General features: G+C 41.9%; 1 protein-coding gene across 6 annotated transcripts in view; it reads right to left on the bottom strand.

Annotated features, from left to right (window-relative positions):
• Positions 1–1413: 1413 nt before the first annotated feature.
• The window catches only part of BRD10 (bromodomain containing 10), a 50041-nt gene continuing 38771 nt past the window's right edge, over positions 1414–12683 (bottom strand). For all 6 annotated transcript variants that reach the window (XM_085042580.1, XM_085042583.1, XM_085042582.1 and 3 more), the window contains 2 exons: positions 7773–7960; positions 1414–5621 (listed from right to left, as the gene is read on the bottom strand). In XM_085042580.1, the coding sequence (XP_084898706.1) occupies positions 2011–5621; positions 7773–7960 (3799 nt within the window). In that variant the 3' untranslated portion in view covers positions 1414–2010. The remainder of the gene's footprint in view (positions 5622–7772; positions 7961–12683) is intronic.

Here is a 12683-nt window from a genome sequence, read left to right as displayed (position 1 = left end):
GATAAGATGGTGACTTCAGATCAAGAAAGATGTAATCTCCCAATGCAATTTTTTTTAGTTAGTGCAAAAGGAAGGGTCCCTACAGGAGGCACAAGCCTTTCTTTTCCCCCCAGCTTTCCCAGAACTTTAGCTAAATAGTTACTAGGTCATATTTCAGAACAATTTAAAGGGCAGCCGACACAGAGGGAGTAAGATGTGGTCCTGCTGTTCAACCCAACATCTGAACTGCCAAACTGTGTACAGCAAAAGGGGAAGGGAAGTAGAAAATTCAAAAGGATGAGGAGCAAAAGTTGAAGTTTCATCTTTATGAAACTTATCTAATACTGCTAAATACAGACATGTAAGCTTTTATCCCCTTTGAAGTCATAGCTATTTAAAAGGCAACTATAATTCATAAGCTCTTCTGAAATCTTTACTTCTAGTTTCCAAAAAAACCCAAACCAACAAACTCCACAAAGAATCCAACACACACGAAGACAGCAATTCTACAATCATCATCTTCCATAAGATGGGCACCCTTTCTCTATATGCAAAATCACAAGATATCAAAAGACATATCTCCATGAGAACTGCAACAAGAAGCTGTGAATTCAGCATATCTGCAAAAAATAACCCAAAGGTTTCATCATATAAAATGCTGAAACTAAGCCAACAAATACTGAATACACCGTATAAAAAAGGAAGGTTTATGCAATATATGAATTATCCCCATTCAAAGCACTAATAAAGCTTCTTTTAATACTGTATGATGTTTTAGCATTCTCCTTCCAGACAGACCACTTGTAAGCTAAAGAAAAAACACATATCTAGAAAGCACAACCAGTGAAACAAATGGGTAGTTTGTTACAGCTAGACGGAATATTAGTGCGTGACCTTGTTTCAGTTACCAGATAAGTGGAATTCATACAAGGCTGTAAAATAGAGAAAAATGAACTGGTCAACAGAGCTTTGAGCTTTAAGACAAAGCATGGTAGTCCTTAACAGCAATCAGTGTGACTTAGACTGGTGTCTAGGAAGCCATTTGTAGACTTACCCCTTTACTGGAGTTATTTAGGCAATACAACCAATTCATTAAGAATAGATGAAGTATAGGTTAACTTGCCCTACATCATGAGGAACAATAAGTAGGCCTTCCTTTCAAATCTTGTCAAATCATGTGAAATGTAAAATCAGAGAAGAATGGAAGAGATTAAATAAAATACCACGCATCAAAAGATGTATGTGTGTGTGTGTGTACATATATATACACACACACATATAAATATATATATATATATGTATGTGTGTGTGTGTGTACATATATATATACACACACACATATAAATATATATATATATATGTATACACACACACAGGTATTCTCCCATGGTATAACAGATACACATATGTTTAACTACTGCCAACACAAAGCAGTACAGCAACTTGATTTATTACATGCAGAATCTTCTGCATTGTTGCTAAACAGTACACTGGTCCAAAGTTACTAAAATACTTAAAAAACTTTACATAATGTATACAAAACATAAATAAGACAGCATAATTCTTTGTACATATTGTTTAGTACAGGCTTTCAGGAGTTCAGGAACATGTACAATCCTGTACTATAGATTGCATTTTTATAATGCATAATTTTTTTTTTAAAAGAAACAAGTCAAAATTAAATTTGACAAATAAAAAGGAGATACATACTATCGTAATCACACTGGCAAACAGTCCATAATGTAAGATGGAACATGTGCAAAACGCGAGATTTCTCCAACGTGTTTAATGAACTCATTGGTCATTTTTGAGCCTTTTACTAGAGAACTTTCTGAAAACTTCTAAAAACTTCTATGACAAACTAAAATTTTTCTTCCTCCAAATCCCCATAGGTAAACAGGTAAGGACTGTGACCTTAGTAATATGGAGTAAATCAACTGTTTAAAACATTGTAAGAAATTATTCAATAGTTACAACTTCCAAGGTTTGAAGAATGCCCCAGAATTTCAAAGTGGCTCATTTGCAGTAAATTCAAGATGCAGCTTTGTCAGGTTTATCAAGGAAAGATGACTGAGATGTAGGGAAGACAGTGGTAGGATTTCTGTTTGTGGAAACAACAACAGGAAGCAGTGATGAAGACAAGGAAGAAACTTTTGGTGCTGGAGTATTTAGAGCATTCAATATGGCTCCCTCTGGACTGACCAACAGTTTTTTGATAGAACCGTCTAAGTGAAACACTGATGCATTGCTTGGTAAATGAGAATTTGGAGGATGAATAGCAGAAACAGGAGATGTAGCTACATTAACAAGAGATTTTGTCACTGAAGATACAGACCGAGTTCCTACAGACAGTGGAGTACATGAGCTAGCTGGAGTATTAAATATCTGGGGTGTTGCATGTACGACGGGTAAAGCATCTGCAGCTCCAAAAGAGTTCACAATTTTTGTAGAGCTTTTCAAAGGATGTTTTGGTATTTGCCAACTTAATGAATTACTTGGTGCTAGGATGATTTTTGAGGTTATTGGATTAACAGCTGGTACACCTTGAGGCTCTTGACCATGGTTGGTAGTTAAAGGAGTCTGTTTTGTATTACAGGAGAGAAGAAGAACATGGCTGCCAGCTCCAAGGCCTTGTAGTGGAACAACAAAACGAGTACCATTAATCATTATCTGAGTCCCAGGTGCCAAAGGCATACAGGTGTTAATGACTATTTTCTGTTGAATGGGAGGTTCATTCAACTGATCTCCTGTTTTGCTTGTTACAGATGGTGAAGCTTCAGACACCCCAATGGTAGAAGCACAAGTATAAGCATGGTTTTGTTTCTCTGTACTGGGAGGCACCTGCTGGCATTGTAGGGCAGAAAAATTGGAAAAACTAATGACTTCACCTATATTTGGTGATGGAGGGGGCAACACACTCTGAGGTTTGTGAATACCTGCACGGCCTGACATAGCAGCTGAAATTCCTGATGACTGAAACTGAACCAGTGTGGGCAACTGGCTTTTTGGTACTGGAAGAGGAGCTGGAACTGCTGCCAACTGAGGAACTGTATGTAACACCTTGGCAGGGGTGGCTGCAGATCCATGGGAGCTAATGACTGGAAATTGCAGAGCAGATGCTAAGTTTTGTGGAGATACTGTTGGCTGTGTTGAAATCAGCACAGATGAAGCAAGATGTCCTGTTTTCACAGTTGATATACCCACAGTATTTCCAATATTTGATGTACAAAGTCTATTACTCAGAACTGGCCTTATTCTTGAGGGATCATTGCCACCAATCAAGACAGTAGGCTGTGTCCCAGAGGAAGTCCAACTTGATGATACTGAAACAAATTCCACATGTGCATTTGCTGCTGTTACTGTAAAAGCATTTTCAGCTTTTGTTGCAACACATACAGATTCATTAGCTGACACAGCAAAACTTGGAACAGGAACCACAGTACTACTTGTCAAGGATGGGGCCAAGGCTGTGCTCTTTTTGTCTTCTCCCTTAGAAATGCCAGAGTGCAATATATTAACTGGTAGGACTTCCTGTGTACTGCCTTTCGTATTTACAATAGTTTGACCTATATTTAGTCCAATTTTCACATCTTTTACTTGAGCAATAGTTGGCGATGAATTTATTCTTATTGGTGCTCCTATTGTAGATGGGATCAAAACCAACTGAGGTTGCTCTGTGGCATTAACAAAGGTTTTTGTTAGAGAAGAAGGAAGGTTCTGTTTCAATGACTCTGCAACTAGATTGGTGGTTGATGGGCCATTGGCAACTTGTGTGTTAAAGAAAACCAGCTTCTGAGCATTAACAGCAGTGGATGCGGGAGAGGGTATAATACCGACCCCTGATGGCCCAGAAGGAGATAAAATTGGTGAATTTGTGATTAATGTCAATTTCTGGATTGGAGTACCACTGATTAAATTTCCATTTGTTGCAGAATTAGACTCAGATTGTGTAACAGGTTTTGTTTTGGTTTTAGTATCCCCTTGATGCTGCACAGAAGAATTCAAAGTTTTCACAGTATTACTTTGTCCAATGCTAGTCATACTAACAGGACTGTTTGGAGTTGCAGACACCAAATTGCTAGCTAATGAAATGGAGGATAAAGAAGACACATGGTGGGAGTTCTCTCTTACTTGATTCGAAGTGTCCTGAACAGCTGGCTGCTGTGGTGTGAATTTGGTATTTTTCTCCATTGCCTGGGTACAATCAGCACGGAAAGCTGGAATGTTAACAGAAAAAGCTGTTGAGGGGGCAAATCCAGAAGGAGATGGTTGTCCAATATGTGGGAGATCAGATGTGGTTGTTGCAACGGATGGAAGACTAGAGTATGACACTGCTGTGGTTTTTGGCACAAGAAAGGCCTGAAGTTGAGATGCGTAAGTGAAAACTGAACTAGAACATAAACTACTAGGTGAAATCTGGTCTGGGTTTGTTTGCACTTTAACAATTCCGGTGTTTCCACCTCGTGTTGTGACCAGAATAGACTGTGATTCTCTTACACACATCGTCTTCAGTTCTTGCTTAGTTTCACAGGAGTCAGTTTGCTGTTGTGGTGCAAGACTATGACAGGCAGAATCAGTGTTTGTAGATGCACCTAATATTGTTGCTGGTGTCAAGGACTGGCTAGCTGTGGAAAGAGTAGGTGAAGCCAGAGACACAGGCAATGCAGCGGTTGAAACAATGGTCTTGATTTTATCACTTTCAGTTTGGCTTACCTTAATTGCTGATGAGAGTAAGGTATCTGCTGAAGTGACATCAGGCAATGGTTGTGTAGTGTTCGTGGGACCAGTCACTTGTGACAAGCAGGTAGTATTCTTGCTAAAAATTGTAGTGGGTGACTGAGTGACATTTGCAGGGCCTGTTACCAGAACAGGTGTTAAAGAAACATTGACATTTGGCATTTTTGGTAAAGATGTACAGTGCATCTCAAACGATTTTTTTTGTAGTGACTGAATGTCCTTGGACACAACTTTTTCTTCCTTCTGCTGAAGAAGAAAATTCTTAGGTAAAATAAGAACTTGTTGCATGACCTTTTCTCCAGTTTTAGGGTCAATCATAGCTTGCATTTGAATTTTCACTGAGCTATTGGGAACGTCTATTGGCACACAGTGGCCATTTGGCATTTTGTATACCATTTGTAAAGGGGTCTTTGAACTGGCCTGGCAGGGCAATGCTGGTTTGATCAGTGATGATTCCGAAGTTGGTAAAACTGACTTTTCAGAAGTAGGTACCTTCATGCCTGCAGGAGGCAACAGTTGATTTGTTAAGGTCACTTTGTTCCCAGTATTCTTGGCAAGCAAGGCCTGGATGGGTTTGGTCCCTTTCAGGAAGTTTGATTCTGATGTTGCAGGCTCTGTCAAGGAAAACAGCTCTAGAGTTGACCCTTCAAATTGTTTCAGCTCAGCCAAACAACTATCCGACTGCAGGCTATTTTCTGAACTCTGGACCACAGCCTCATTAGTACTTAGCTTAGCTTTCTTCCTTGATGAAAGCTCATTACTGCTTTGATCCAGACAACTATTTTGCTTGAACTGTCGTTTAATGCATTTAGGCAGTGTCTTCTGTATTTCTTTAGAAGCTGATTCTTTTTTCAGAATTCTGTTTTTTCCTGCAGGTAAATTCATCTCTAATAGTTTCATTTCATCTGCAAGAATATTAAAACAGAAACTGTGTTTTACATATTTGCAACAGATATCCCTATAAAACAGTTTAATGGTGTCTAGCTAAAGACAATACGCTAGTTTGCAACAGTAAAGGTTGTGTGGAGGGAAATCTCTTAATTTTTTAAGGGTATCTGGTCAAGGACCTTTTCAATGCAAAAAGGGGGGAATAAGGAAAGGAGGAAGTAACAAACAAGAACATACAGGGACTGAAACCTAACCAGCAATGGGAGACAGCAAAGGAAACCATACCTGGTCATTCACATTAATTGATAATGGTATGGGAGAGCATGAGAATATATATTCCACCAAGGTTATCTTGAGGGGGAAAGAGGGAAAAGCCAGGAAAAAATATATACAGACACAGATCTAACAAAACAAAAATAGAGACAATGACAAGAAACAACTTCACCAACCACACCAGTTGATGGCTTATCAGGAAACTGCAGATGCCTTTTGCAGGAAGATCAACTTTTTGCACCTAATATTATTATAAACCAAGGGAGATCCTGGAGATGGGGCTGGGAGGGGTGAGGGAATTGGTATAGCTATACAAACCCATGAAGTGATGTGTAGAGGTAAGCGGAGCTGCAAGGACCCCTGCAAAAGGTCACAGCCTGTGGGCCTGGTGCCAGCTGCTGGGGCGTGTCTGTATCCTCCCCAAATCCAGTGTGTTTGTATTCACTGATAAACTTCAGGCTGGACTAGCTGGTGAGCAGGAGGGCCTGGGGGTCTGGGCTGGCCTAACTTGTGAGTCAGGGATGCCTGTGTGACAAAGATGTGAATGCCACGTTTCATACTAAGCATCAATCTGCCTAGCCGGTGAGCAGGGGACACATGAAGTGGTGAGAGGGCTGAGGATGCAGGCAGGAGTGCCAGGTGGACAGAGGGGCCACGCATTGAAGTTTTGGTTGCATGGGGCTGCAAGAGGCCCTCTGTGAGGAGAGAGGTCAGGAACTGCCTTGTGCCAGACAGAGCTGGCTTCAAAACAGATCCACTGCAGGACATGGCTGAGCATGGCAGCCAAGCTGGTGATGTTTCATGGATAATGCTTTGCAGAAGAATGTGACAGAGTGAAGTGAGGAAAAAATGTAGAGACACAATCCTGTAGACACCAAGGTCAGTGAAGAAAGAGGGGAAAGAGGTGCTCGAGGCACTGGAATGGATTCCCCATATGATCCAGCAAGCCCCCCTATCAAGCAGGTTGACCTGCTCCCATGTAGGACCATGCTGGAACAGGTATGTACACTGCAGACACTTGAGGACCCCATTGTACAGCAGGTGAGTATGCCTTCAAGGAAGTTGCAGCTCATGAGGAGCCCACAATGGAGCAGGTTCCTGACAGGAACAGTGGCTTATGGGGGACCCACACTGGCACAGTCTTCTGCTGAAAAACTCTAGCCTATGGAGAGGACCCACACTGAAGCAATTTGTGAAGGACTCTATTCCATAGGAGGGACCCACACTGGAGCAGGGATGAGAAAGGAGCAGAAGAGACTAACTTACGAACTGTCCTCAATCCCTCCTGTGCCACTTGACAAGGGAGGACGTGGAAGAATTGGGAATGAAGATGAGCCTTTTAAGAAGGTGGATATGTAAAAGGGAGGACGTCTAGCTTTTGAATTTGTTTCTCACCATCCTAGTCTACTTGACAAGAAATTGAATTAATTCTCCTCAAGTGAGTCTGTTTTGACTGTGACAGTAACTGGTGAGTGATTTGCCTTGTTTGCATCTTGACCCCCAAGCTTTTCCATATCATTGTCTCTCCCTATTCTGTTAAGGAAGGGGGATGACAGAGTGGCTTGGTAAATATCTGGCAGCCAGCCAAGGTCAACCCACCATACAAGTAAATTCCACACAGATCTACTAAGTTATCACAGAAATAGTTAAACACAAAAAATAATGGCAAACACTTGAATAAAGTAGAATTTTCATCTTAGTCATGGCTGCCCTCTTCAAGTCTACATCTGACAGATATGAACCATAACCTACTTTGATTATATTATCAAATTACTGTGATAATATACCTATTATCACAGTAGTAGTTAAGGTAAAAAGGAGGACACAAGCTCACATGGAAAAATTAGGTTCCCAAATCAACTCAATTTAGCTCCTGAATTCCAGTAAATGCTTACCATTGTCTGAGTGATCTTTTTTGGGAACTTCTATATGTTCTGCAGACTCTGATGATTTACCGCATACTACTGCAAAAGATTCTCTGCCAGAATCAACTTCGCTTTCATCATTACTCCACAATTCTCTGGTAAATTTATCATGGTCTGGATGTCTTTTAAAGTCATCATAGTCCTTCTTCAATCTAGACCTTAAAAATAACAAAACTAACTTTACTAAAAAACCACAGTGTTTTAAACATTATTTTTATTTGTACTGCTGCTGAACAAAAGAGTTGGTGTAGATTTAATTGCCTGTGCCCTTCAAAAAATTCAGCCTGCAAATCTCTAAAACCCAGAAAATGTGAAATGACAGCAATATCCCTTACTTTACCAAAATGGAATGCTATGTCATTAAGTCCTCTAACAATAGGCAAAAAGACGGAGTCAAATATGAAATCACCGTTTTACTGCATCCATCTTCCATTTCCTCCTTCACCTTTCATGTGACAAATATACCTGAACAGACTTGAGTATCAACTGTAACAAGTCTACTCCTTACTTTGAAAGCAACCCCAAGTAGAAAACTAAGTAAATCTTGTTTTTCTTAAACACATCATCCTTTTGGCTTCGCTATGGGACTGTAATACAACTTTCTCCTTAAGAACACTTTCTTATCTCTGGCCCATTAGAACAGCTGCTGATATAATTTCCATAGGTTCACACTCCACTGAAGAATGTGCATGTGATCTGTGCATGAAATACACAGGTACTTCACTCATTTGAACACTATTCAGAAACACATCCACTTACCTTGATACTGCTAACCTGCTGCATGTTTTCATTGTCCCTTCTTCTAAACCACTGTTTAGACAGGATGTAGTGGCTATTTTAGTGTACAAATACATTGAACTTCAAGATTAAGCTGGTCATAACCAACACAATGCCCAGAAGGATTATTCACCAAATGAATAAATAGATTGTATCAATTAATATCTTGCGTGGAATAGAATCTAGACTATTCTGGACCTAACCCTTATGACAGTAAGAATAACATCTTAAATTTACTCATTCCTTTGCATTGATGTAACAGCTGTTTGTGTTGAACGCAGTATTGTCCAGCTGCTCTCTATGAGATGGAGAGGGAGGAGCCAAGAATGATGTCACAGCTGGTGGGGCATGAGCCTCACCAGTCAGCAAGCCATCCCACTGCCCCTGAATGAGGCAGGAAGGCAGGCCTAGGGATGGTAATTGGGTTCAACCAAGAGCCCAGATCAACGAGCAAGTTTCTGGTGCTAAGGCAGGTCTGAGATCAAGCTGGGAAGTCAATTTGAAGTTTAAGGACAGAACCAGGTCCAGTGATGGCAGCCAGGGTCAGGACCCAGTTGAGTCATTTCTGGGCAGCTCCACAGCGATGATGCATGTAGGTCAGACTGAGGGTCAGTCGAGATCTGTAGGACGCATGGCCAGGCACAGTAAGTGCTGGAAGTTGAGCTGGAAAGTGGCATAGCAACAGCAGAGATTGAAGGCTGCAGAATGACCTGAAATGGGGATCCTGGGCCCAGGTGCCATAGGTGGACAGCCAGGTGGCACTGCTAAGAGTCAGAGACAGCTAGTCCTTTACTCCCAGCTTTAACACTCTCATTGACAGCAGACAACATTGAAGCCAGTATGAAGATGCAGTGTGGACAATGCTTCAATTCTGTCATCAGGATTTTGAGCTTGAAGTCTAGGTGTGGAAGAACTATAGAAGGACACCAGGGAACCACTACTGTAATAAAGCTTTTGGATGGAGTTTCCTTTTTTCTTTTGAGGAACTTCTGCTCTGAGGGCAGTGAGCAACTGTAATCAGCAGCACAAGTAACTTTCCCTTTTAAACCTTGTTGCCATTCAAATACAATTCAACTTTATATTCTGTCATAATTTTGAAAAGACCAGAGGACCTTCAAGAAACTAAAGAAAAGACTATGGATCATAAAGTCTGCTCCTACTAGTTAAAGACAGTAACAAAGGAAGGAAGGAAAACTCCAGACTCTTATTCCACACTGTGGCATATAGAGGAAGAAGTGCTGCCCAGCCGTCACAGCTTAGAAGTGAAACACTGTTGTTGAATTAGTAGATGTTAGTACCTTGCTGAGACACCTTACAGATGCAGCAACTGCAGTGAGACTTACGGAAGAACTGATGTTCACACCACCATAAGCAAATTTTACTCAATTGCTTTTCCCCTTTTACATGACGTTGCTCTTCACCACTGTCATTGGTGCTACACAACTGCCTAGCAGCTGCATAATGAACCAGACCAAGACAGTGACCTAGAATCCCCCACCCATCTTTCTTTCTTCCCCATGATTTGTAAACACTGTTCTTCAGATGGACCGGGTCCCTGGTATGCTGTGTGTATGTCCAAACAGTTGTGTCATGGAAACACTCAGGCTCTCCTAGTTGAATAAACTACAGCCTAAAACACACATACTAAAATTATGAGTTCAATTAAGTTAATTCCAGAAGTTATTTTGCACTCCAAGGGCATGCTTCTCTAGCTACCAGCACACACATACATAACATCTCAACTACCCTATTCCAGACTAAAATTTACTCCTATCTGTCACTGCTCATACATAGCACTTAATACACTTTGCATGACAGCTCTGTATTCTACAACCATATTGACACAGCACAGGCAATAAACAGAAGTTGGAAACCACTGTGCTGCTAGAAAGTCATGACCTCCTGGACATTATTGAAATTTGGTGGGATGTGACTATCGATGCCTACAGGCTCTCCAGAAGAGACAGGTGAGGAAAGAGAGACAGAGGGGTTGCCCTCTACATCAGGAGGGAGACTGAGAGTGAAGAGCTGTCTCTGAACAACAGCCATGAGCAGGCCAAAAGCCTGTGAGTAAGAATCAGGGACCAAGGCAACAAAAGGAACCTTGTGGATGGTTTTAAGTACAGAACCCTGATTAAAGGGAGCCTATTGATGAAGCCTTCTTGCTCCAGCTACAGGAAGCATCATGCTCTCAGGTGCCTGTCCTTCTGGGGCACTTCAACCATCCCAACATCCGCTGGGAAAGCAGCATAGCAAACTGCAGTCACTCCAGGAGACTTGTGGAAAGCATGGGGGATAACTGAGAGCCAGGGAACAGACAGCAGTTCTGCCAGAGGGGATGCAATACTGGATCTGATAGGCACCAACATAAATGAGCTAATCTTGAATGTCAAGATTGGAGGGAACCTGGGCTGCAGTGATCATGCATTGGTGGAGTGTGCAGTTCTGAGGGATATAGGTCAGGTGAGGAACAAAGTTAGGCCCCTGAACTTTGAGAAAGCAAACTTCGAGCTCTTCAAGATGATAGTCAGTGGGATCCAATGGGAGACTTCTCTCAGGGACAAGGGAGCAGAACAGAGCTGTCAGATTTCTAAGGAAGTCTTCCATGGAGCATAAGAGCTGGCAATCCCCAGGAGCAAGAAATTGGACAAGAAAGGAAAGAGAATGTCATGGCTGAGTAGGGAACCACTGGTCAGTCTGAAGGGAAAGAAGCAAATGCAGAGGTAGTTCAAGCTACAATGGGGGGCCCAGGAAAAGCATTGAGATGAAGCTGGATTGCATAGGGTCAGGGTGAGGAAGTCCAAGGCAAAGCTGGAATTGAACTTGCCAAAGAATGCAAAGAATAGCAGGAAGGGCTTCTACAGGCACATTAACCAGAAAAGAAGGTCTAAGAAGGTGAACCCCTCTGATAAACAAGGGTGGAAAACTGGTACACAATGAATATAGAGAAGGTTGAGGCAGACAGCAACTTTTTGCCTCCATCTTCAAAGGCAACATTTCTTCCAACACCTCTTGAGTGGATGGACAGCAGCTTGGGGACTGAGGGAATAAAGTCCCTCCCACTGTAAGTAAAGACCAGGTTCATGATAACCTGAAGAACCTGAACATACAGAAGAGAGGGAACTGGCCAATGTATTTGGTAAGCCACTCTCCATGATATTTGAAAAAATCTAGGCAATCACGTTATCTTGGGTTACACTGAAGGTGTAACTAAACATATGTATTCTAGTTCCATCTCCATAAGCTGTTAGGATAAGGTGGAGCAGTGTTCTTTATCCTCTTGGTGACTCAGCCCTCACAACACTCTCTTGGGAAGCAGCAGCTACTCTGTGGGGGGCCATCTCTGCTAATGGGCCATCAAAGTCTCCTGAAATGACTAATAGAATTACATCATTCCATTGTGAAATGCCCCACCCAGAGGGGAGGAACTAAACATTCCTACCTGCATATAAGCTGAAGCTTGGAACACTACGGGGCACTACTTCCACTGGATTCCCAGAGGAGAAGCACTCGAGAACCACCACTAGACCTCCAGAGATGGACCAGACTTTCCTTCAGGATCACCACTTCAACAAGGCCACATCCATCACTCCAACGGGACTGCAGCCACCATTTAATTGGACTGCTACCACCACCCTGACCAACAGGGTGGCAGGTTGTATTCTGACTTTGCCAGTTTAAGCTGGTGTTTCTGTATTACTGCCTTTAATTTTTTTCTATTAAATTGTAGTTCTGACTTGGAATCTCTCCCAACATATTTGTGTGGGGTTAATTCCTGTGCTGGTTTGCTTTCAAACTAGCACACAGGTGAAGTCTCAGGTGATAGGAAAAAGGCAAACATTGTATCCATCATAAAAGAAGGGTAGGAAGGAGGACCCTGGAAACTACTGAACTGTCAGCCTCACCTCTGTGCCTGGGAAGATCATGGAACAGACCTCCTAGAAGCTGTGCTAAGGCACAGGGAGGTGATTTGCGACAGCCAGCATGGCTCCACCAAGGACAAGTCCTGCCTGAAAGTGGCTTTCTATGATGGACTGACTATATCAGTAGACAAGACAAGAACTATGGATGACATTTATCTGGACCTCTGTAAAGCCTTTTACA

This window comes from Lichenostomus cassidix, chromosome Z (genome assembly GCF_008360975.1).
Source record: "Lichenostomus cassidix isolate B80296 chromosome Z, HeHo_3.0, whole genome shotgun sequence".
Taxonomy (NCBI): Eukaryota; Metazoa; Chordata; class Aves; order Passeriformes; family Meliphagidae; genus Lichenostomus; species Lichenostomus cassidix.
Note: the sequence above shows the minus strand (reverse complement) of the source record. Positions and strands in the feature narration are given on the sequence as shown.